Source organism: Ailuropoda melanoleuca, chromosome 1, assembly GCF_002007445.2.
Source record: "Ailuropoda melanoleuca isolate Jingjing chromosome 1, ASM200744v2, whole genome shotgun sequence".
Classification (NCBI taxonomy): Eukaryota; Metazoa; Chordata; class Mammalia; order Carnivora; family Ursidae; genus Ailuropoda; species Ailuropoda melanoleuca.
In genome coordinates, this window is record NC_048218.1 from 56518213 (window position 1) to 56542998 (window position 24786).

A 24786-nucleotide genomic window follows, 5' to 3' on the forward strand; every position below is an offset into this window, starting at 1 on the left:
AAAATGAAATAACATCATTGGCATATCAGACATCAGATCATCACCTGGATATGTAGAACCATATCATTACTTTAACTACTCTAGAAACTTCAGACTTTCATTCCAATACTAAAATCATGCATTTGTAAGAACACATAATCATAAATGTTTTAAAAGTCCCGTGACAGAGGAATGGTTAAATGTATCATGGAATATTATTAATTATAAATATACTGCTACAACAATAAGAATTAACCTTTTTGCAGGGCTTTTGATCTATAAAACCTCTTTATATAAATGATATCAACTGACTCATGCTACCCCAAGAGGCGGGTATATCAGGTTGAGGAAATTTAATAGAATATTACATGGCACTTAAACTGATAAACATGACCCTATAAGAATTTATGTAATGTATATAAAACAATGTTATGAGAAAATATATAGAGTTAAGAGATATTATACATACACATATATAAAAAATATATATGTATACACATATGTATTATATGTATCGACAATATATGTATGTATCCAAAATGTACAGACATTAGATAAAAATCACAGATGGTCAGAGGCGAGAATTATTAGTGGGACTAGTGAATGAAATATACTAAATAATTTCATATCAGCCCAAATTTTTCCCAAATTCCACAATCATCTCCAATGACCTACTCAGCATCTCCACGTAGAACTCACATAGGCTTCTCAAACTTAACATGTACAAAACCAAACTCCCCCTGAACATTCCCACCTCATTAACAGCAACTCCATCCTTCTAAATGCTCAGTCCCTAACTTTGGAATCACCCTTGACTCCTCTCACATCCTTTCCTTCACCCCATATCCAACCCATCGGCAAATCCTACTGCTTGCCTTCAAAACAGATTCATAATTTGATCACTTTTCACAACTTCTTCCACTTCTAACCTAGACCAGCTGCCATGTCTCACCTGAATTGTTTCAATAACTCCTGTGTGTGACACTCTGCTTCTATGTTTGACCACCTACAGTCTAGTTCTATACTGTTCCCAAAAAGGCTTGAAGCACTTTGGGGCACTAGAATGAACTCACAGGGGCACCACACCACTTTTAAATTTTTGAAGAAAACACTGCTGTTCAACATCTGTCAGGCACCAGGGAAGCAGTGAACCAGTTTGCGGTAGTTCACAGCTTAACATTAGATCAAAATACATTTCTTTTGATAATGTCATATCTTCATGAAACTGGGTTTTCCTTAGCTGCTATGCCAAAAATTAACAGTGTAAAAATTATTGTGGAATAGGAAATAAGAGTGACAGTATCCAATATGATTCCAAGCTTTGATCTTTTTTCCCCCCAAAGAGTCCCCCTTAATGTTTCTTGCAGGGCTGGTTTAGTGGTCACAAACTCCTTTAGCTTTTGTTTGTCTGGGAAAATCTTTATCTTTCCTTCTATTTTGAATGACAGCCTTGCAGAATAAGTATTCGTGGCTGCATATTTTTCCCATTTAGCACACTGAATATATCCTGCCACTGTCTTCTGGCTGCCAAATTTCTGTGGACGGACCTGCTGCTAATCTGATCTGTCTTCCCATGTAGGTTAAGAACTTTTTTCTCTTGCTATTTTCAGGATTCTTCCCTTGTCTGTGTATTTTGTGAATTTGACTATGGTATGCCTTGATGGTCAGCTTTTGTTGAATTTAATGTGAGTTCTCTGTGCTTCTTGGATTTTGATGCCTGTATCCTTCCCCAGGTTAGGAAAGTTGTCAGCTATAATTTGCTTGAATAAAACTTCTGCCCCTTTTTCTCTCTCTTCATCTTCTGGGACTCCCATTATACAAATGTTATTCCATTTTAATAAGTTACTGAGTTCCCTAAGTCTACTTTCATGATCCATTACCTTTGTTTCCCTCTTCTTTTCAGCTTCATTATTTTCCATGATTTTATCTTCTATATTATTGATTCGTTCCTCTGCTTCGTCCATTCTCATTTTTATGGCATCCATTTGGGTCTGCATCTCAGTTATAGCATTTTTAATTTCTGCCTGACTAGATTTTAGTTCTTTTATCTCTGCAGTAAGGGACTCTCTAGTGTCTTCTATGCTTTTTTCAAGCCCAGCTGGCATCCTTATAATTGTTGTTTTAAATTCTAGTTCAGACATCTTACTTATATCTGCATTGAATAAATCTCTGGCCGTCATTTCTTCCTGTTCTTTCTTTTGGGGTGAATTCCTCCATCTTGTCACTTTGGAGGGGGGACAAAAGCAAAATGAAACAAAATAAAATTTTAAAAATAAAAAAATTAAATTAAAAAAACGCATAAAGGAAGCTAGATGCTAGGTGTGTTTTTGGTCTGCTTGTTACGAGAAGCTTGATAGAAAAAGGCAGAAAGCAAGAAAAGAAAAAAAAAATTTTATTTTATTTATTTGTTTGACAGAGAGAGAGACAGCGAGAGAAGGAGCACAGGCAGGGGGAGTGGGAGAGGAAGAAGCAGGCTCCCAGCAAAGGAGCCTGATGTGGGGCTCGATCTCAGAATGCCGGGATCACGCCCTGAACTGAAGGCAGACGCTTAACGACTGAGCCACCCAGGCGCCCCAAGAAAAAAAATTTTTAAATACATATATAAAATAAAGTAATAAATTGCTTTCTGTAGCTAAAAAACAAACAAACAAAAATAAAAACAAAGACAAAAACAAAAAAAACACACACAAAAAAAACCCCAAAGGATGCTAGATCATGTTTCCCCTAAAGCTGAAGCTTTGCAGCTCTCTATGATCAGCAGTCTTGGTGTGGCTGAGGAGTCTGTGCTGGTCTTCTTAGGGAGGCGCCTGCTGCGCAGATTCTCAGCTGGGATTGCCCTAGTGGAGATGTGCCTGCAGGGACCAGGGAGGCAGGGCGTGGTGTAGCACCTCTGTTCTCCACTTAGTGGCACTGTTTGTTCAGCTCACTGAGATCGGTCAAGCTGGTGGGCATGGGGAGAAAATGGTTCCTCCTGTTCTCTCCAGAGCAGGAAATGCAGGCCACCCCTCTTCAGTAAGCCCTCACAGACGCTAAAACAGCCACCCCTCCTCTGTCCGTGGTTTCTGTCAGATCCCTGCCTTCACCCAGTGTGTGTCTGAGCTGTCCACTGGCCAAATGGTGCAGCACTGTGTCTTATCTTAGGCTCAGCTGTGTCTCAAAACCCCACACTTCAGAGACCCCCCACAGCACTGACAGGCACTGATCCTCTAGGGGAGAGTCTCCCTGCATTGTGGCCAGTGCCAGCTTGTCCCAGAAGACAGCTTGGTGACTGTGCAGTGGTTGGGAGTTTATGGTAAATTGCAACATAAAGCTGGTGTCAAGGTTTGCAGCCCTCTGCTGGCGTCTTTTTTCCTATACTGGTGAGCGGGACAGCTCGATGGTGCCTACAGGGTCCTTTGCCTGTGGAGATGCCCTATCACCTCTACCAATGCACTCCAAGTAGGGGAACCGTTTTTCCCCATGTGACCCTGGGGATCCTCAGGCTGTCCACTGCTGGGGCTGAGCTCTGCTTTCCCACCAGAGCACCACTCAGCTCCCCAGGCACAAGCCTGGCAATGTCTCAGACCTCTGAAATTCAGAATCTGTGCTCCACTGTTTATAGAAAACTGGTGGTATTCTAACCCTCTCCTTTCTCTCTGTCAATGGTTTTGGGGAACAGTTTTCTTGCGCAGTCTCCTGCGTGTGTTTTCACTTTTGCTTCCCCTTACCACCACCCCCCCATTTTCTCTCTCTCTACTCCCTCCCTGGTCAGGGCTCCCTCCTCTGAGCAGCGCCCATAGGCTCTTTTCTCCCAGGAATAAACTCTCTGCAGTTCCTACCTTACACAGGTCGTTCTTCTGGTTTGTAGATATGAGCTTTGCTGATAAGACTTCTGATGGATTTCTTAGGTGTTCAGAATGATTTGATATTTATCTAGCTGTGTTCAAGGGAGGAGGCAAGCTTAGGGTCGCCCTACTCCTCTCCTATCTTACCTCTCTGATTCCAAGCTTTGACAACCTGTACAATGCCCAACAGGTATACATAGCCTATTAGTAAATAACTGTGGTTATTTAATCACGAATAAAAATATAAGTTTTTTTAATCAATATTTTGATATTTCGGTATTTTCTTTTCAAACAGCATTTAAGTTGTTAAGACCTACATACTAAGTTGTTTGAACCTAACTACTTAATAAATGAAATTGTTGGTATTTCTTTTGGCCTAGAGGTGTCTTGAGATACTAAGGGCACCATGAATTGAGAAAGGGCAGTGATCTTTTGATCTAGTCTAAACACAGCCACCACCTAAATCACATCACATCTCTTCTCTCCTCAAAACCCTTCGGTGGTTTTCCTTCTTACCCAGCATTAAAGTCTAAATCCCTCCCCAGCCTGCAGGCCCATATGACCTGACTTATCTATTGGCTCTCTCCTACTACTTTCCCTTTCTCACATTCCACTCCAGTGGTTTTTGAGCTCAACAGCCATCCTCCCACCTCAAGACCTTTGGACCTGCTCTTCTAGACTGCCTAGACTGCTCTTCTCTTAGCTATCTGCACACTCACTTCCTCACCTTTAGGCCTTTGCTCAAACGCCACCTCCTCAAACAGGCATGGCCCATCCCAATTACAATTCCCCACCCTAGATACTTCCTATGCCTCTGACCTGCTTTATTCTTTGTTACGATACATATCACCATCTAACTTATAGTATAATTCACCTTTTTTTTAGGATCTATTTAGAACATAAGCTCCATGAGAGCAAAGGTTTCTTCTTTGTCCACCACTGTATCTGCTGCACCAAGAATAGTGCCAAGCCCAAATCGATAAAGATTTGTTGAGCCAATTAGTACATTTTAAAACTGCTCATCATCCCAAGAGAACTGGTAACCTATGTTCACACAAATCCTTGTACATGAATGTTCGTGGCAGCATTATTCATTCATAAAACACAAAAAGATAGAAACAACTCAAATGTCTATCAATTAATGAATGGATAAGCAAAATGAGGTATACCCGTAAAATGGAATATTAGTGGACAATAAAAAGAATGAAGTACTGACACATGCTACAACATAGTTAAGCTCTAAAAACATTATGCTAAGTGAAAGAAATCAGACACAAAAGATCACATATTGCATGGTTCCATTTATATGAAATATCCACATTTGGCATATCTATAGAAACAGAAAGTAGATTTGTAATTGCCAGGGGCTGCAGGGAGGAGAGAATGAAAAGTGACTGCTAACAAGCTTGGGGTTTTTCTTTGGGGTGAGGAAAACATTCTGGAATTAGATAATGGTGCTGGTGCACAACTCTGTGAATACACTAAAAACCACTGAATTTTACACTTTAATAAGATGAATTAAATGGTATATGAACTATATAGATCAATAAAAAATTGCATGTCTTATATTCTAATGTCCATTAATACAACCCAACTTGCCTACTAACTATTGCTTTTCCACTCTCTTTTGGCTAATAAATAAAAGTAATAATAACCATCACTGGAGAACAGAGATGAATAAAACCACCTCTGCCCTCAAGCAGCTCAGTCTTTTTTTTTTTTTAAGATATTATTTATTCGTTTGTCAGAGATTGAAAGAGAGAGAGCACAAGCAGGGGGAGCAGCAGGCAGAGGAAGAAGCAGGCTCCCTGCTGAGCAAGGAGTCAGACTTGGGACTCCATCCCAGGATCCTGGGATCATGACCTGAGCCAAAGGCAGATGCTTAACTGACTGAGCCACCCAGGCGTCCCTCAAGCAGCTCAGTTTTGATGAGAGGTATGCATGTATGTGTAACACAATTTGGTAAATGCAATGAGAGCAATATCCAGAAGGTACCAAAAGGGCACAAACAAAGAAAAATGCAGCATTGAGACAGTATGATTAGTTTCCAGAAGAAATGCTATGACTTTAAAAAAAAAAAAAAAGGAGCAATTAGCTAGACAAGTGGCAAAGAGGACTTATCTAATAAATATGAAGATACTGCAAACAACTTTACATGGCATATGATTGCAGGAAGCTTCCTAAATGGTATCCTCTGCTGTTTTGAAATTAAAAGCAGCTACCACAACATTTATTTCACATTTTGGATAAACTGTTATAATACTGGTAGTTACCATTTTAATGTAGATTCTATCTTCCCCACTAAACAGTATGTTTCTCAAAGATAGCAGACTTATTCTGTTTATTATTTGTAGTTCAAGTTTCTACTATAGCACCTCCAATACAATAAATGTTCAATAAAAGCTACCATTGATGATAATAAAGAAGTGATAAGTAATCACATTAGCACAACTAAACCAAAGGCAACTAAAAGAGAATCTTATATATTATTAAAGATGTTTTATTCTATTAAACACAGAAAAGTCTGGAATCTCATCTAAGTACCTGGGTAGCAGCATTTTCTTCTCTAAGAAGAAGAATTTCAGCTGTAAGAGCATCAATGAGCTCTCGATGATCACCTAACATTTGTTCCAGTTGCTGCCTCGTCTCTACTTCCTTACGCAGTTGGACCTCGCTCTACAAAAAAAAAAAAATCAACTTCCATCAATAACAAGATAAAATTCCCATCCAAAAATAAACTCCCATCAACAGCATCAAATACTGAAAACTAAGAGTTTCTACTCAAAGCTGTAAAGAAAATAATACTTACAAAGGATATGTGACAATAATGAAAATTACGTATTTTTTTAAAAAGGTTTGTATTGCATTAAAATGAAATGCTGTGTCCTTTTCCCTTCTTTATAAAGAACACAATGAACAGAAAGGTATACGGACTTAAATGACTACAATTTTTGTCAAATAAAGTAGAGGGAAGGGCATACACATATTGCTTGAATATACACAGAGCATCTCTAGAAGGACACACTCGTATCTGGTAAGGATAGCTGGCTACAGGGGAGCAAACTGGTTAAATGGAAGTTAAGGGTGCGAATCACAATTTTCACCCATATCCTTCTGTTTCTCTGAATTTCATACCATGTAATTATAATCACCAATTCAAGAACTAAGTTTGTTAAAATTAAATTAAAAATAAATGACAACAGGCTTAAATGGTTTTAACTTTGCAAAGCAAGTAATTAGCTAAAAAGTGGAAGCTACTAAACCTCTAATACTTTCAGAGAGCCAAAAGCACACTCCTACTCCTGGAGACTCCTAACTTAAGGATAGAAGAATGATAAGACTTTCAAAGTCTGACAGTACAATAAATATCTCACTAAAAAGTAATTTTAGGAAAACAGCTCCAGAGAAATTGCAGCATCTGAATTAGAGTGATAAATCAACTATTTTAATAAAAATTTCCTTGAACATTTTTCGTTGTATTTGTTTAATAAATTTAAATGTATAAAAAATAAATAACAGTTTAAATAGATTTTTTGAAAGATGAAATGTAGAGCTAACTCTAATTCCACAGCATTCTGAAGACTGGTTACTCAAAAATGAATTACAGAAATAACTCTTGCTTCTCTTATAAAGTATTTTCACAACAAAAGATCTTCCACTTCAAACAAAGCCCAAGTAGTCAGATAACATGAAGAATTTTCCCCATCTGTGTCTACAGACTACAGTCATAACACTCCCCAAACTGAACTAAAGTGAGAGTAGGAAACAGAGAAAAGCAATAGAATGACACATTTAGTAGTTCTACTGAATTTAATACTGCCAAACAATATCAATGTCAGCAAGAGACACGATTTTATTTATAGCAGATTTACCTTACTAATTACAATTACTAAAGCTCATATCAAAATCAACATCACTTATACTAGATGATACCTAAATCAGCATGTAGAGGAAAATTAAGAGGATAAAGCTTTAATGCAGATAATCTAAAACGGAGGTATTTTAAAACAAAGCTATTCAAATTTGACTGTATTTCATTTGGAAATTGCAATAAATGAAGTGTAGAGAAAAAAAAACAAAAACCCAAACATTTCTACCAGCACTCTGAAGAGAAGACTCTAATAACCTCTTGCTCTTACCTCTTTAAGGTACCGAACCAGGCGGCAGAGGGAGCCCACCAGTGACAGAGTGAAGCCTGTAAGACCCTGACTACTCTGCAGTCCTTTGACCTCGCGTCCTGTCCACCGTTCATATTCTTCCATTTCATGTTCCACTTCATTTATCATGTGTTTGAGGACATCCAGGCTGGAATTATTGCTATTTGGTAAGTCTGTGGAGGATGTGCTAGCTGTTAACACGTTCTTCTTCTGCTTGGAAGGAGCACGCAAATCCGGTTTTCCTTTCACTGATAATGACAGAAGACCAGGAAAAATTATACCAGCAAGCTACTAGAAAAACCATTGACTGCTATTCACAGTTTATCAGAGCTTTTTAGAGAAGTTATCACCATTTCTCATAAAAAATCCATACAGTTTAAACCAGGTTTACACTATCTATAATGAATGTACTAGAACCATCTTTCTACAGAGTTACATTGTTATATTTGGAGGAATTTCTTAGCTACCATTCAACAAAGTCTTAATTAGTTGGCTCCAACTGGATGAGTTTAAGGAAAAAAACTTTACTAAGAGATTAAGGAAGCTGTATAAGTTATTTGTTCAATAATTCATCTTTGTAAATTAAGGAACTGAACCTTTCTTTAACAACTGTTTTTGCTTCCTTGAGTTCAGCACTTGTCCTACAACATAGCTTGAGTCTAGAGTTTCAGTAGATTCTTCAGATTGAAGCCTGGTCTGGATTCTCTTGACAGCACTGGTAGCATTCAGAGCAGCTAAAAGAAAAAATATTTCCAAAAGAATCTCAAGTGAACAACAAAAAAAGTTTTAAGCATTTCAATTAACAGATCAATCGGTATTTCATTAAATTAGATAGTTAAAACTCAAATAATATTCCTTTAAAAATTACTATGTTTAAGAAAGAACATAATAAAACAAGTCACTATTCTGTGAGAAATAATACAATGGGGGAACAAACCTTTTTGTTCTCCTGATGGAGGGGCAGGTGATGGAGTTCCCGGAGGGGTATGTGACTGTGTTGTTATTTTCTGCTGAATATCAGTCCACAGCTTATTAATTAACTCAGAATTATCTTCCTTTAGTTGGTGAAGAAACCTATAAATTATGGGGCAACAAGCCATATTAGAATTAATAAATGCTATCAGTTAAACTGTTCAACTGCTTACATGTTTGATTGATGGCACTTTTAATAATTCATAATCAAAGAAAAAATACATTTTGCTTTAACTGATAAGACAGCTAAAATATCAGTCTTCTTAGTGTTAGAAGAAATAATTCCATCTTCCTCCCAGTTTCCCACCAACCTTGGCTCCTAATTGCAGGAGCAATTTGCCCTCTCTGAAGTTTTGTGGTATGGACCCCATTCTCCTCTCTCCCAGAGAAAGTACATGGCTTGGTCCTTTCTGGTTTCTCTCTCCTGTGAAGGAGGCTATCCTCAGAACACAGTCTCTGCTCATCACTGAAGTAAAGTGACTGGAGCAGATTCTGCCCGGAGTCTCTGGGAACAGGGAGAAGGAAAGGGAAGAAGAGCTGCAGTGCAGGGAATTAGAGAACTAAGCCTTTTGCTATAATCATCTTTATCATTGGTAAGGCTGATAATTTAATCTCCAACCACCTGATTCCTCCATCGATTTCTCAATTGGACTGAGACTTAAAAGAGGTAGGTGACAAAAAAGTATAAACAACCCAGATGTCCACCAATTGATGCATGGAGAAGTAAAATGTACTACATCCACACAACCATAAAAAGGAATGAAGTGGAGATACGTGCTCCAACATGGATGACTCTTTGAGAATCATACTGAATGATTCTCTATATATGAAATGTCCAAAATAGGCAAATCTATAAAGATAGAAAATAGATCAATCTAATAGATTAGATACGGCTGACGGGTTTGGGAGGAAATGGGGTTTGACTATTAAAGAGTACGGGGTTTCTTTTGGGTAATGAAAATGTTCAAAAATTGACTCGAGGTTGCATAACTCTGCATATACTAGGAATCACTGAATATTATACTTTACATGGGTGGATTGTATGGTATGTGAACTAGAATCAATAAAGCTGTTACCAAAAAAAAAAAAAAGAGGAAAGGGGAAATCTTATTTAGTGGGTCCACAAATCTCAACCTAAGGGAGCTGTTTTCAAGCAAATTATGGACAGTGCATTGTGCATTAGCTGCTACAAAATATATTTAGCAAAAGGCCTATAATGCAATCCATTCAAAGGGGGCTAGTTATCAAAGCATCAGAAAGACTCCTCTCTAAGACAGTGTTAGTTCAAAGTCCAACCTTCAGGATAAATCCTAAGAAAAGTGTTGTAACAGGGTGTTTATACAAGTTAGGAAAATCCAAACCAGTCTGAACTCACATTACTGTCTCTAATGTTTATACTTTTAAGAGTCAGGTTATATGACAACAACAAGAAAAATAATACAATACTATCTATGACAGGTTTAAGAACGGATGAAAGACCTCAATGTGAGACAGGAATCCATCAAAATTCTAGAGGAGAACATAGGCAACAACTTCTATGACATCGGCCAGAGCAACCTTTTTCACGACACATCGCCAAAGGCAAGAGAAATAAAAGATAAAATGAACTTATGGGACTTTATCAGGATAAAGAGCTTCTGCACAGCCAAGGAAACAGTCAAAAAAACTAAGAGACAGCCCACGGAATGGGAGAATATATTTGCAAAGGACACCACAGATAAAGGACTGGTATCCAAGATCTACAAAGAACTTCTCAAACTCAATACACGAGAAACAAATAAACAAATCATAAAATGGGCAGAAGATATGAACAGACACTTTTCCAATGAAGACATACAAATGGCTAACAGACACATGAAAAAATGTTCAAAATCATTAGCCATCAGGGAAATTCAAATCAAAACCACACTGAGATACCACCTTACGCCAGTTAGAATGGCAAAGATAGACAAGGCAAGAAACAACAATTGTTGGAGAGGATGTGGAGAAAGGGGATCCCTCCTACATTGTTGGTGGGAATGCAAGTTGGTACAGCCACTCTGGAAAACAGTGTGGAGGTCCCTTAAAAAGTTAAAAATTGAACTACCCTATGACCCAGCCATTGCACTACTGGGTGTTTACCCCAAAGATACAGACGTAGTAAAGAGAAGGGCCATATGCACCCCAATGTTCATAGCTGCATTGTCCACAATAGCCAAATCATGGAAGGAGCCGAGATGCCCTTCAACAGATGACTGGATTAAGAAGCTGTGGTCCATATATACAATGGAATATTACTCAGCTATCAGAAAGAACGAATTCTCAACATTTGCTGCAACATGGACGGCACTGGAGGAGATAATGCTAAGTGAAATAAGTCAAGCAGAGAAAGACAATTATCATATGATTTCTCTCATCTATGGAACATAAGAACTAGGAGGATCGGTAGGGGAAGAAAGGGATAAAGAAAAGGGGGGTAATCAGAAGGGGGAATGAAACATGAGAGACTATGGACTATGAGAAACAAACTGAAGACTTCAGAGGGGAGGGGGTGGGGGAATGGGATAGACTGGTGATGGGTAGTAAGGAGGGCACGTATTGCATGGTGCACTGGGTGTTTATATGCAACTAATGAAGCATCGAACTTTACATCGGAATCTGGGGATGTACTGTATGGTGATTAACATAATATAATTAAAAAAATCATTAAAAAAAAAAAGACTAAAAAAAAAAAAAATTTAACTACTAATAACCTACTATTGACCGGAAGCCTTACCAATCATGTAAATAGTTGATTGACACATATTTTGTATATTATATGTATTCTATACTGTATTCTTAGAATAAGGTCAAATGGAGAAAAGAAATTCATATTAAGAAAACCATAAGGACATATATTAAATCATTATGTTTTATATCTAAAACTAATACACTGTTATATGTCAATTACATTTCAATAAAATAAATGCGTATCAAAAAAAAAGAAAAAAAGAATGGCCTCCCAAAAGATACTCACAACCGAATCCCTGGAACCTGTGAATGTTAACTTATCTGACTAAAAAGGGACTTTGCAGATGTGATTAAGTTAGGAAGGATGTTGAGATAGATGACCCTGGATTATCTGGATGGGCCTTAAATGCAATCAAGTGCATCTTTATAAGAGGGAGAGACACAAGGAGACTCTGACACCCACAGGTGGAGAAGGTGCTGTGACGATGGAGGCAGAGACAGGAGTTATGTGGGCTCAAGCGAAGGAAGGCCAGCAGCCACCAGCAGCTGGAAGAGGCAAGAAATGGATTTTCCCCTAGAGCACCCAGATGGAATGTGGCCCTACAAACACCCTGATTTCAGCCTACTGAAACTGATTTCAGATTTCTGGCCCCAGAACTGTGAGAGAATAAACTTCTGTTATTTTAAGTTATCACGTTTGTGGTAATTTGTTACAGCAGCCACAGAAAACAAATAGACTCTGGTACCGGGATATGAGGTGCTTGTGTAACAAAATATCTAAAAATGTGGAAAAGCTCTGAATTTGATAATGGGTGAGGCTGGAAGAATTTTTAGGTAAATATGAGAAAAATCCTAGATTGCCTTAAACAGGCTATTGGTAGAAATAAGGATGTTACAGACCCTTCCACTGAGGACTCAGGAGGAAGTGAGGAGCACGGTAGAGAAAGGCTCTATCATCATAAATGGAACGCTGGTAGAAATATGACCATTAAAGGAGCTTCTGGCGAGGGCACGGAAGGAAATGAGGAACATGTTATTGGAAACCAGAAGAAAGGAAATAATTATTATAAAGTTCCAGAAAACAGCTGAGTTGTGTGGAAAGCAGAACTTGTAAACAATGAACTTCAATATTTAGCTGTGGAGATTTCCAAGCCAAGTATTGAAGGTGCAGCCTGCTTTCTTACTGTTGCTTAGAGTGAAATGCAGGAGGAAAGAGACACACTGCAGGAAGAACTATTAATTAAGCCAAAAGGAACCAGAATTTGATGATTTGGGAAATTTTCAACCTGCCCAGAATGCTAAAGATGCTCAAAATAGGAGACACTACATTTGCCTTGGAGAGAAGGACAAGTGTATGGCTAGACAATGTCTGGCTAATCTGAAGAGATTAGGCATCTGACTCATGGATCCGCTCAACGACCTCAGTAGAAGCCAACAACAAAGATGGGATTATTCAGGCAAGATCTCTGGAGGGCCTCTTGTCTAATGGCATACAATATATAAAGGAGATCCACAAGGTCTTTTGAGAATGTTGTACCAGCAGAAATACTGCAGCTTGGACTGAAAGGGAGGAAGGAAGGAAGAGTCAGACTCCCAAAATTCTACAGTCAGCAAATAGGCTGATAAAATTACTCAGCTCTAAACATGGGCTTCAAGGAAAAGGAAGAATGAATTCAAGACCAGAGCTGCAAATACAGAGGCCAAATCCACAGGTACAGAGGCTAAGGCCAGAGCCACAGGCACAAAGGACAGAACCATGGACCCAAAGGGTGAAGCCTCAAGCCACAGAAGATTATTACCAGCCTTTGAAACCTAATGGAATTTGCCCTGCTGGGTTTCAAACTTGCTTAGGACTGGTGACTTCTTTCTTCCATGGATTTTCAAATGGGAATGTCTATAAATTATCTTATGCTTAGTCCATCATTGCATTTTCAAAGCAGATAACTTGTTTTCTAGTTCCACAGGATCATATATAGAGAAGAATACTGCCCAGGATGGATCTTATTCAGAGTTTACCCATACTTGCTCGAGATGATAAGATCTGGTTTGGGCTGATGACATTTAGATGAGATTCTGAATTTGAGTTCATGCTGAGACACTGGGGAATACTGGAATGGGGGTGAATATAAATTTTGCATGTGGGCCACAGGGTGGACTATAGTAGGACCTGAAGATATGTCCATGTTCTAAGCCCTGGATCCTGTAAATGGCCAAAAAGGGTCTTTGCAGGTATGATTAAGTTAAGGATCTTGGTGGGGCGCCTGGGTGGCGCAGCGGTTAAGTGTCTGCCTTCGGCTCGGGGCATGGTCCCGGCGTTATGGGACCGAGCCCCATGTCAGGCTCCTCTGCTGTGAGCCTGCTTCTTCCTCTCCCACTCCCCCTGCTTGTGTTCCCTCTCTTGCTGGCTGTCTATCTCTGTCAAATAAATAAATAAAATCTTTAAAAAAAAAAAAAAAAGTTAAGGATCTTGGGATGTGAGGTTATCCTGAGTGGGCCCTAAATGGGATCATGTATATTTTTATAAAAGAGAAGCAAAGGAAGACTTTAACATACACACAGAGGGGAAGGTGATGTGAAGATAGAGGCAGAGATTAGAGTGATGCAGCTGTCACAAGCCAAGGAAGACCAACAGCCGTCAAAACCTGGAAGAGGCAAAGAACAGATTCTCTTCTAGAGCCTCTGGAGGAAATGTAGCCCTACCAAAACTTTGATGTTGGTCCAGTAAAACTGATTTCAGATTTCTTGCCTCCAGAACCGTGAGAGAATAAATTTCTGTTGTTTTAGGTCACACAGGAACATATATTCATAGAAATTTTCAAACCAGAAGGCACTTAGTCTCCAGATCCCAAGTCTAATGCATCTTCTGATACCTCATGTTTAATAGTTAACAAACAACATTTTGAGACATAAGGTATTCAAAACTAGAAACTACCTATTCACACAACTAATGAGATAAAACGGACTTTGGCCGACCAAATAAAAAACAATAATTTGATTCAAATGTAAAAAATAAAAGCAATATTATAGAAGATTAGTTATATTTGGATTCTGAAAGAAAAAGTACTTAAAAGATGATATATGTTTCCAAGTGTCCTTGAGGAAATAGTGACCAGCTAAATTTGAATCACTCCACACATCCTCCAAAACCCACAAGACAGGGCAACAAGAAGAGCAAAAATAGCACATACCCCATACCTTCTATGTTATTCGAAGACAGAGAATACTACTAACTTCATATTACCTATAAGTAGAAAAATACACACTAAACTCCAGCAAAGATTTTCTCGAGCTCCTGTCCGAAACCCTAGCAGGAAGTGAGGGCATTTGAAAATGACCACGCAAGGAAGAAAGCAGAGAGCCTAATGGTGACAAAATCACCTCCAGAAAGAAAAAGTCCACTCTAAGTATGCAAATACTTAAAAAGGAAGGAAACACACACACACACACACACACATACACACACACACACTCCGAACCTGGGCAGTCAAAATACTACCAAGAAATGTGTAGAACCCAAGGTGGTAGGTCTTGGAAAGGCATCACTTCTTAATGTGAACAGGAAGAAAGAAGAATTGTTAGGAGGCTGAGTGCTGAAGGCAAAAAAAAAAAAGAAAAAAAAAAAGCGTATTACCTTAACATGCTTAACTAGGGAAAACAGTTCAAGATAAAAACAAACAGTACTGGAGGACAAACCAACTTTCACCTGCTGATACTTAAAAAAAAAAAAAAAGGCATCCATTAAAATAACTGTGCTTCACTATAATTGAAAGAAGACCTACCCCAAACTCCCAACCCTCTCCACAAAATGTACAAAGTAAAATAGTCTACATCCATACAAGACAGTATAACAAAATAGAAAATCTAATTGAAATAACCCAGCTAATAAAAATTTCTCCCTTCCCAAGAAAAAGCAGAAGAACACTGTAACAAAACACTATAAATGGAATTCAATATACTTAAACAAGCATTTGGAGATATATATCTTGAATCAGAAGTTCCAAAACTAAGAGCAGAAATGGACAAAAACCAGGAACAAAATGAGAATTGATTGAACTCAGGAAAGAATACAAAGAAAAAGAAAAACTCAGAAATAAAGATTAAATTACAATGTGTCCAACAGATAATTGTTAAATAAACATTTAATAAGGAAGATTGAAGAATTAGAGGAAAACAATAATAAAAAATAAAGAATAAAAAAGGTTAGAAAGTACTTGAAATAGAAAACAAGAAATATCACTTTATGTATATAAAAGGAGTCTCTGAAAAAGAAAAAAGAAAAAAAACAATGATATCAGACTAATATTTGAAACCAAAACCCAAGGAAAGTTCCCAGGAAAAAAAAAAAGAAAGAAAGAAAAGAACTGAATCTATACACACAAAAGCCAACTGTGTTGGAAAACCTGACCTGAAAAGGTAAACTCAAGATACAGCTCAGCAATGTTTAAATTTTAAAGACAAAAAAAGTAAATTTTAAATATAAAGGAAATAAATACATTAAAATGCTAAATTATTTGTAAGGGCAAGAAAATTATTCTAGCATCAGACTTGTCAAAGCAACATTCAAAGGAAACCAAGAGTGGAGGAGCATTTTCAAGAAAGTTAAGGAAAAAAAGTATCAAAGATTTTATATCCAGCCAAGCTGTCCTTCAAATATCAAAGCTATAGAAAAACTTTTAAGCTTTTAAGAACTCAAAGAATAGAATTCACAAACCCTACAGTATGAGCTTTGTCTAAATGAGTGATCCAATCAAGGGTTAACTAGGGAAACATCACAAACGGACTGATGATAGCATTTAATATATTTAACTGTAGCTCCAAGACTGAAACAAAAATTGCAATACACAGGGAAGAACAATATGTAAATGTTTTATGTCCTGTCAAAGCAAAAAAATGCAGCTAAAAGAGGAGAAGGACAGACAGAAAAAGGGAAAGAATGAGAATATGGAATAAATTATTTGTTGCATAGGCCATAGGTAGAAGTCAAAGAACACCATTTAAAGCCACACCTGAGAGTAAAAGGTTAAAAAAAACAGGGGACTAAATGGCTCTAAAAAAGGCAGATATAAAGGCAGCCAGCCAGAACAAAATTACAGACTTCCTTAATACCAAAAGAAATTTTTAAGAGAACAGAGAACATACTACATAGCGAAGGAAAACTATAATCATAGTAATAATACACATAGTACTATAAAATAATATGATGAAGTTGACAAACACATCAATCATATCAATTAATATTATAAGCTTACTTCACCAATTAAAAAAAAATTTTCAAACTCGCTAAAAAGCCAAGATCCAACTCTATGTAGAATACAAAAGATACACCTAGTACATAGTAATTCAGAAAAGCTAAAATAAAGGAATGAGCAAAGATGAACCAGGCAATTAGAAACAAGAAGGCAGAGGTTTCATTCCTGATAACAAAGTGGAACTGAAACCAAAAGGCATTAAATGTGACAAAGGACACTTCATAATGCTAAAAGCCTTAATTCACAATGAATATACAATCCTTATGGATATCTATGTACCAAAAAACACATCAATCAGGATGGAGGTATTTAACTTCAAACAGAATTAAATATACTTGAACATCATATGCAAAGAAAAAAAGAAACACACTAACAGAGACTTTAATACACTACTCTCAATATAAGAGAGTGACAATAATAAGCAAAGACAGAATAAGTAAACATCATCAATTTTAGTAGATCTTAAGGATATACACATAGAACTTTATACCTTGTTAATATAGAATATACCTTCTTCTTAAGCACACAAATGGAACATTCACAAAAATTTAATCATACATTAGGTCACAAAGAAAACATCATTAAGTTCCACAAGTAGAAATATTATAAACACATTGCACACCTTAAACTTACACAATACTATATGTCAATTATATCTCAGTGAAGCTGGGAAACAAAAGAAATGGCCTTGGAACAAAGAGAAGCCCTGTAGATATTTACACCACATATACATACCTATCTACGTTCGTATTTGACTGAGAGTTTAGAGAGTTATCCAGTTCATTCTCACTTTCTTCAGACTGGCTGTTAACAGTTCCTTCTTCATCATCATCTACTTCATTAAGAGCCTTTCTCAACATAACAATAAAAAGAAAAACACAAGTTGGTTATATGTACACTCATCCTTTGTTTCTTTTTGTCATTCTAATAGAGAGGTCCCTCCTTCTACCGCTAACATCTCCCAAGTGCTCTAGGACCTAAACCCCCTCATCTCCTCCCACTCCATTAAGTGCCCCTTCCCTGTCCTGCATCTTCAACCTCTCTGTATGGACTTCAGCTCATCCACATTTAAATGTGAACAAGTCTCTCTCAGCGTATTTTCTCTCTTTCACCACCAAACTTCTTGAAAGAGTCATCCCCCACTTGTCATTTACCACGTATGCTCTACAACTTTGCTTCTGCCCTACCATTCCACTCAAACTGCTGTCTACAAGGTCAACTTCCTTTTTTGATTTGTTCCTAAATCAAATAGATATTTTTCAGTCTCTGCCTTCCCTTACTTCTCTGATTCATTGGACATTAATGAAAATTCCTTTCTTTCCTTCAAGATTTTCTTGATACATTCTTCCTTTTAGCTGCCAAGATACCATATTTCCCTGGTTTTTCTTCTATTCTGGCTGCTCCTTCCCAATCTCCTTTATTGGTTCTTTTCTTTCTGCCCTTTCTTAATATCTGATGGGACGCAAGGTCCTACCTTTGGACCTTTTCTCCTCTCATCTGACTCCCTTTCAGAATGACTGTATCTAGTTCCAAAGCTGCAATTACAAGTCAAATGCTGTGAATTCTCAAATATCTATCTTCACCAAAATTTCTCAGGGGCCGAAGACAATTATATCCAACTGCCTAAAAGATATTCTTAGCAGACATCCCACACACATGAACTCAACATATCCAAAATAAACCTCTCTTATCATTCCTTCAGAAGCCTTATATCTGCCATAATACCTAAGACCATGAACAGCATCACCATCTACTGAGATGCTCAAGCTAACAAACTGGGAGTAATCCTTCTTTCTCATCTGTCACATCCAATCAGCTACCAAATGCTGCCAATTCTATCCCTTTTTAAGCTCTCAGCCCTATCCCTCTTCCCCTCTATGTCCTTTTCTATTGCCACTTCTTAGGTTAGGCCCTCACCATGTCTCACTAAAATTCTAACCTAAGTCTTCTAACCAGATCCTCTCACCAGTCTTGTTCCTCCCAAAGCCTTCTTCTACTCTACAGTTAATTTCATCATGACTCTACTCTTCCTAAAATCCTTTGCTGGCTCTCCTCTCATTTTCTGGTTCTTTAGCCCTTCATTACCTAGCTACTCCCTGTCTCTCTAGCCCCAGCTCTTGCCATTTCCCCAGCCCGTAAAAGAGACCATGATTATCTGAAAGCTAACATTTTTAATAAGAGCCAAAACATAATGGGTTTTGGCTGGAGATATGGCTAATGGGTTCTGGCTATTTAAAACATGAAGTATTCTACTTAATTGCCTTTGTAAGCAGAAAACAGCAGACTTAAAATGTTTTTTTTAATGATTCTGGACCTTGTAATTCCCTAGGATCATCCCTCTAGTTGATGATTCTCCTTTTTTCAAGGCCATGTAAATAACATGAAATCGCACTAAACAGGTATTGAGTTCTAGTCAGTCCTAAGAAGTTGTTTTATTTTAATATTCAATTCTTCATGAACTTTTAAAAAATGTTTCCCATTTCAAAATTTTAAACATTTTGATTAAGAGATTCAGTTAGGTTAGGATATAGCTAATTAACATTGTACTACTATAATAAAATTTCCCCATGTAACTGGTCAATAAATTCCAAGTTTCCTGGGTAGCTACTTTCTAAACACACTATTAGATGAGACTAACATTTAATGAAGAACTAGTATCTGGAATTACACTAGGCACTTTGCATAACTTATCTCAGCTGATCCTCACAACAACCACAGTAAGTATATTCTATTCCCATTTAATAAAAATAAACAAAACAAAAAACATTCTGTGCCAACTCAGATACCTTAAGAAATCAACTGAAGATCCAACAGCTAGTACTAACAGAATGCAAACACAGATAAACCTGACTCTAAAGTGAAAGTGAAAAGACTCCCCACTGTTTCCATAATGGCAGATGGAGCCTTGATCTGAGTGCCATCTCTGATGCTAACTAACTATGTTAATCTTTTTCTGAACCTCAGTTTTTTTATCTGCTAAATGGAGGTAATGATAGTACCTACCTCACAGGTAAGTACTCAATAAATGGTAACTATTATTACCCAGTCCTGTCTTGTTTGGTAAAAACATTACTCACCGAAAGTACAATATGCTTGAGTAAGAACAATTCTAGCAACCATACTTGGTATTTGTTGACATTTAAGCTTTTGAAATGTTTACCACAATACAATTTCAAAAAAAGCCTGACGGCTATAAGGACAGCACATTACCTGAGGCTCCGTGATAGATTCACTGAGAATGGCTTGCGTGACAGGGTCTTGATTTACTACAATGGGACCCTGAGAGGAATCAGGAGCCATAGTTACATTTGGAAACCCTGCAGAAGGAAAAGAAGCCATGATGATTTTGCTACATTTAATTAAATTGACTTTACAAGCACTATACACTGCCATAGGTTCATATTATCATATGAAATTCTTAGATAATAATAACAGCAGCTCTCACTTATATAATGCTTACTATATGCCAGGCACTGTTCTAAATGCTTTTACATATATTAAATCATTTTACCCTCACAAAATCTGATGAGGTTGTTACTATTACTATTTCATAGATCAGTAAACTGAAACTCAGAAACATGAAGCAAATGGCCCAGAGTCACACTATAAATGGTTAAGCCAGGATTTAAACCTTAAACTAAAAACTAATGATCCATTTTTAGGGACTAAAATAAACAATGGATTATATACACATTAAAGTGAATAATGCTATGTATCTGACAAGAGGCAAAGTTTCTGTCAGAGGTAGACTGAAGTAGCTTTAGGCTTCAAATTAAGCTTTACTCAAGTTATATATAAATACAGATGCTTTATATGGTAACTTAACATTAATAAACTAGAAATTAAGTCATATTTACAATAAAATCTTATACACTGCACCATAAGATATACTACTAAATAATAACAATTTACCTTTGCTTAGCTCTGTAATTTGTAATAGTTTATATCCTTAGTGAAAGCAAACAAATTATAATGAGTCTATGCCTAAAAACTCCTGTATGCTATCCACTCTAGGCTACTTATACTATAAATAATGTGATGCCCCCCAAAAAGATTTCAAATTCTCCAAACAGCCATTGTGGGCTATGATTAATAAGAAAAAGAAGCTTTTGCTTGAATGAAATACATTACCTGTGCGCCTACGGGGAAAATCAACAAACAGATCTTTTGCCTCGGCCATCAAATGATCAGATTTTTCTAATACATCCTGCATCTGGTATTGATCAGAAAGAATCTAGACATGTGTTAATGATAAATATTATTATTCAGAAAAAAATCCATATGTACTATGAAATCACAAAGGAAAAGTCCATATAAAGGCACAGAGCATAAAAATAACCAAAGGCCACTATCTTCCTAAAATCCTTCAGTGGCAATATCCTTATGTACCAGTAGATGGGGCTATTACAATAATTAGATTTCATATGCTTGGCTACAGTCCAAATAAGAAATATTTTATTAAACTGTGACCCAGCATACACACACATGTAAATGTATAACAAAATAAAAGACCTACTTAACCTTACTTTTTGAGAACCACTCCGATATTTTTTCGTTTCTATTCTATTTGTTAAAATAATGGCTACAACACACTAACTCAATTTCACAATCCACTAATGAGTTGTGATCCACAGTTTGAAAAACATTGATTAAAGATATAAATCTCTGAGCCATAAACTCGGAGGTGTTTCAACCTTTAAAGTGATTTCATCATCCACTAATGCATCATGATCAACAACTAAAGAGAATATGAGGTAAGATATGAGTTTTGGGGCATCAAACAAAAAAAGGGACACTTCTGTATTTACAAACAAGTTGGATTTTTATCCTGGAGGGATGAAAACTCAAAAAATACCATTACAGTAGTGCCTCTGATTAGGCACTTTCAACTCAGGAACTTTCATAATTGTAAGCAAGGAGACACCGACAAGTCAACTCTAGCCACCACCACCAGATGGCATTCTTAAATTGACGGGAGTCACAAAATTGGAAACTGCCCAGTTTCCAACACTGATTCAAAACAATAGAGCGTCTGGCAACAAATGCTCTTACCATAATCTCTCTAGCCCATGGAAACAAGTATATAATATGACTTCAGTTACTGTTTCAGGACATCGAGAAAAATAACAAGAACCACATTCTTTTTCCCTTTCTTCTCCCACTGTGGCCAATCAGGTCAGCTGGCTCAGTTGGTGAGAATCAAGTCTTGAATTTGTTCCTTCCACAAAGAGTAAGCTTGGAATGGTATAAGGCAAAGAGTATATTCGGAGCCAGAAGACTGGGATCCTAGGTCCATTCAAGGGATACTAAGCAAAATCCAACCTCTTTAAACTTAGGTTCCTAATATGTAAATGAAGATACCACCACCTTTCCCAACCCCAAAGGGGTGTTAAGAATGTGGACACACTGAAAAACCTGTACCATTTTAGAGATATTTGGAATGTTGTTATAACTTAAATTATATTATCCCATGAACCAAATTTCTATCCCTGGTTAGCGATCTTGCAAGGATATACAATTAGAACTTAGGCAAGAGAGTAAATGGAGCAATATAATCTATCACTTAAACTAGAAAAATTACACACAGAATATTTCCTAATGGCAGTCTGAGCTTACTATTTTTTTTAAAAAATCACTGATCTTCCATTAAAATAGATACAACTGACAGAAGGAGACTGTAGAGGAATAACTTTATCATATCAAGATCTGATTATCAATTATAATGAGGTCTCCAGAAAAGGTGCTGCCCTGTTGCACTTTGCCAGTCTCTGCCCAGCCTTCTTGGGGCAGATGGGTTGAGAGGCCACAGATCAGTGTATTGGCTTTCTTTTGCCCTCTCTATATTTATTCATCACTCCTCTCCACTCACGCCTGATAAAACTCATCCTCTTGATAGGTAAACCAATCTCTGCAAGCCCATGTGTAAACATTACTTCCTCAGATGGGTTCACGGAGCACAAAGTCAAACTTATGAATAGTGGTACACATCATGGCTTTGCAAAGGATCAGCCAAGGTCCCTTCAAAAACATTATCCAAAACTTTTTATCCTAGCACTTTTGTTCTCTGGTAATAAAAACCAGACAGAAATAGGAAATTACACAGACACATGAAAAAATGTTCAAAGTCATTAGCCATCAGGGAAATTCAAATCAAAACCACATTGAGATACCACCTTATGCCAGTTAGAATGGCAAAAATGGACAAGGCAGGAAACAAAAGTTGGAGAGGATGTGGAGAAAGGGGATCCCTCTTACACTGTTGGTGAGAATGCAAGTTGGTACAGCCACTCTGGAAAACAGTGTGGAGGTTCCTTAAAAAGTTAAAAATTGAGCTACCCTATGATCCAGCAATTGCACTACTGGGTATTTACCCCAAAGATACAGACCTAGTGAAGAGAAGGGCCATATGCACCCCAATGTTCATGCCCCTCAACAGATGACTGGATTAAGAAGATGTGGTCCATATATACAATGGAATATTACTCAGCCATCAGAAAGAACGATTACCCAACATTTGCAGCAACATGGACAGGGCTGGAGGAGATTATGCTAAGTGAAATAAGTCAAGCAGAGAAAGACAATTATCATATGATTTCACTCATTTATGGAACGTAAGAAATAGCAGGAAGATTGGTAGGAGAAGGAAGGGAAGAATGAAGGGGGGGTAAACAGAAGGCGGAATGAACCACGAGAGACTATGGACTCTGGGAAACAAACTGAGGGCTTCTGAGGGGAGAGGGGTTGGGGATTGGGATAGGCCGGTGATGGCTATTAAGGAGGGCATGGTGCACTGGGTGTTATACGCAAATAATGAAGCATGGAACACTACATCAAAAACTAAGGATATACTGTATGGTGACTAACATAACATAATAAAAAATTATTTAAAAAAATAAATAGGAAATTACACAGAGACTTGGGAAGTTTTTATATTTTAGAATTTATAAAATCTTTATCAAAGTTTCCCTCTCTCTGATTGAATTTGGACCCTCATTTGCTTGATTCCCATGACATGAATGCATCATACAGCAAATGATTACGCTAACCAAAGAGCTTTTCTGTTAACTTTGTTACTAGGAGTCTAGCTATGGGGGATGGACTGGTAGCTCTAATACATAATGATACTGCCTAGGTGAATATGCCCAAGGAGGCTTCTTCATTTGGTCCCATCACATCCCTTAACAGAGACATTACAAATTAAGCAACATTGAAATAACAGATGCACATATCTTTGACTCAGCAGTTCCACTTTTAAGAATTTATCCTACATGGGTACCTGGGTGGTTCAGTGGGTTAAGCATCTGCCTTCGGCTCAGGTCATGATCTCAGGGTCCTGGGATCAAACCCAGCAACAGGCTCTCTGCTCAGGGGGGAGTATGCTTCTTCCTCTCCCTCTCTCTCTCTCAAATAAATAAATAAATAAAATCTTAAAAAAAAAAAAAAGAATTTATCCTACAAATATAGTTTTACATGCACTTAAAAACAAATTCAAGGATATTCATTGTATTATTTACAGTGATAAGGCAGGTAACAATCTGTGGGTGACAGACCTGCTATTTACCCACCAATCTCTTTTCTTTTTTTTTTTTAAGATTTTATTTATTTATTTATTTGACACAGAGAGAGAGGCAGTGAGAGAGGGAACACAAGCAGGGGGAGTGGGAGAGGGAGAAGCAGGCTTCCCGCTGAGCAGGGAGCCGGACGCGGGGCTCAATCCAGAACGCTGGGATCATGACCTGAGCCGAAGGCAGATGCTTAACAATGAGCCACCCAGGTGCCCCTTTTCATTTTCTTTTTAACAGCAGAATTCCCAAGTTTTAGCCAAGTACACAGCTAGATTTCCTAACCATCATTCTAGGTAAGAATGGTCATGTGATAAATTTCTAGACAGTGGGA

The 24786-nt window shown here is 37.5% G+C and overlaps 1 protein-coding gene across 5 annotated transcripts in view; it reads right to left on the reverse strand.

Moving 5' to 3' along the window:
- Window positions 1-24786, reverse strand: part of SPICE1 (spindle and centriole associated protein 1) — a 70486-nt gene that overhangs the window by 20685 nt on the left and 25015 nt on the right. For all 5 annotated transcript variants that reach the window (XM_034658597.1, XM_034658605.1, XM_034658586.1 and 2 more), the window contains exons 5-11: window positions 21022-21124; window positions 20101-20207; window positions 17626-17738; window positions 8898-9034; window positions 8557-8694; window positions 7943-8208; window positions 6348-6479 (exon numbers count right to left, since the gene is read on the reverse strand). In XM_034658597.1, coding sequence (XP_034514488.1) covers window positions 6348-6479; window positions 7943-8208; window positions 8557-8694; window positions 8898-9034; window positions 17626-17738; window positions 20101-20207; window positions 21022-21124 — 996 coding nt within the window. The remainder of the gene's footprint in view (window positions 1-6347; window positions 6480-7942; window positions 8209-8556; window positions 8695-8897; window positions 9035-17625; window positions 17739-20100; window positions 20208-21021; window positions 21125-24786) is intronic.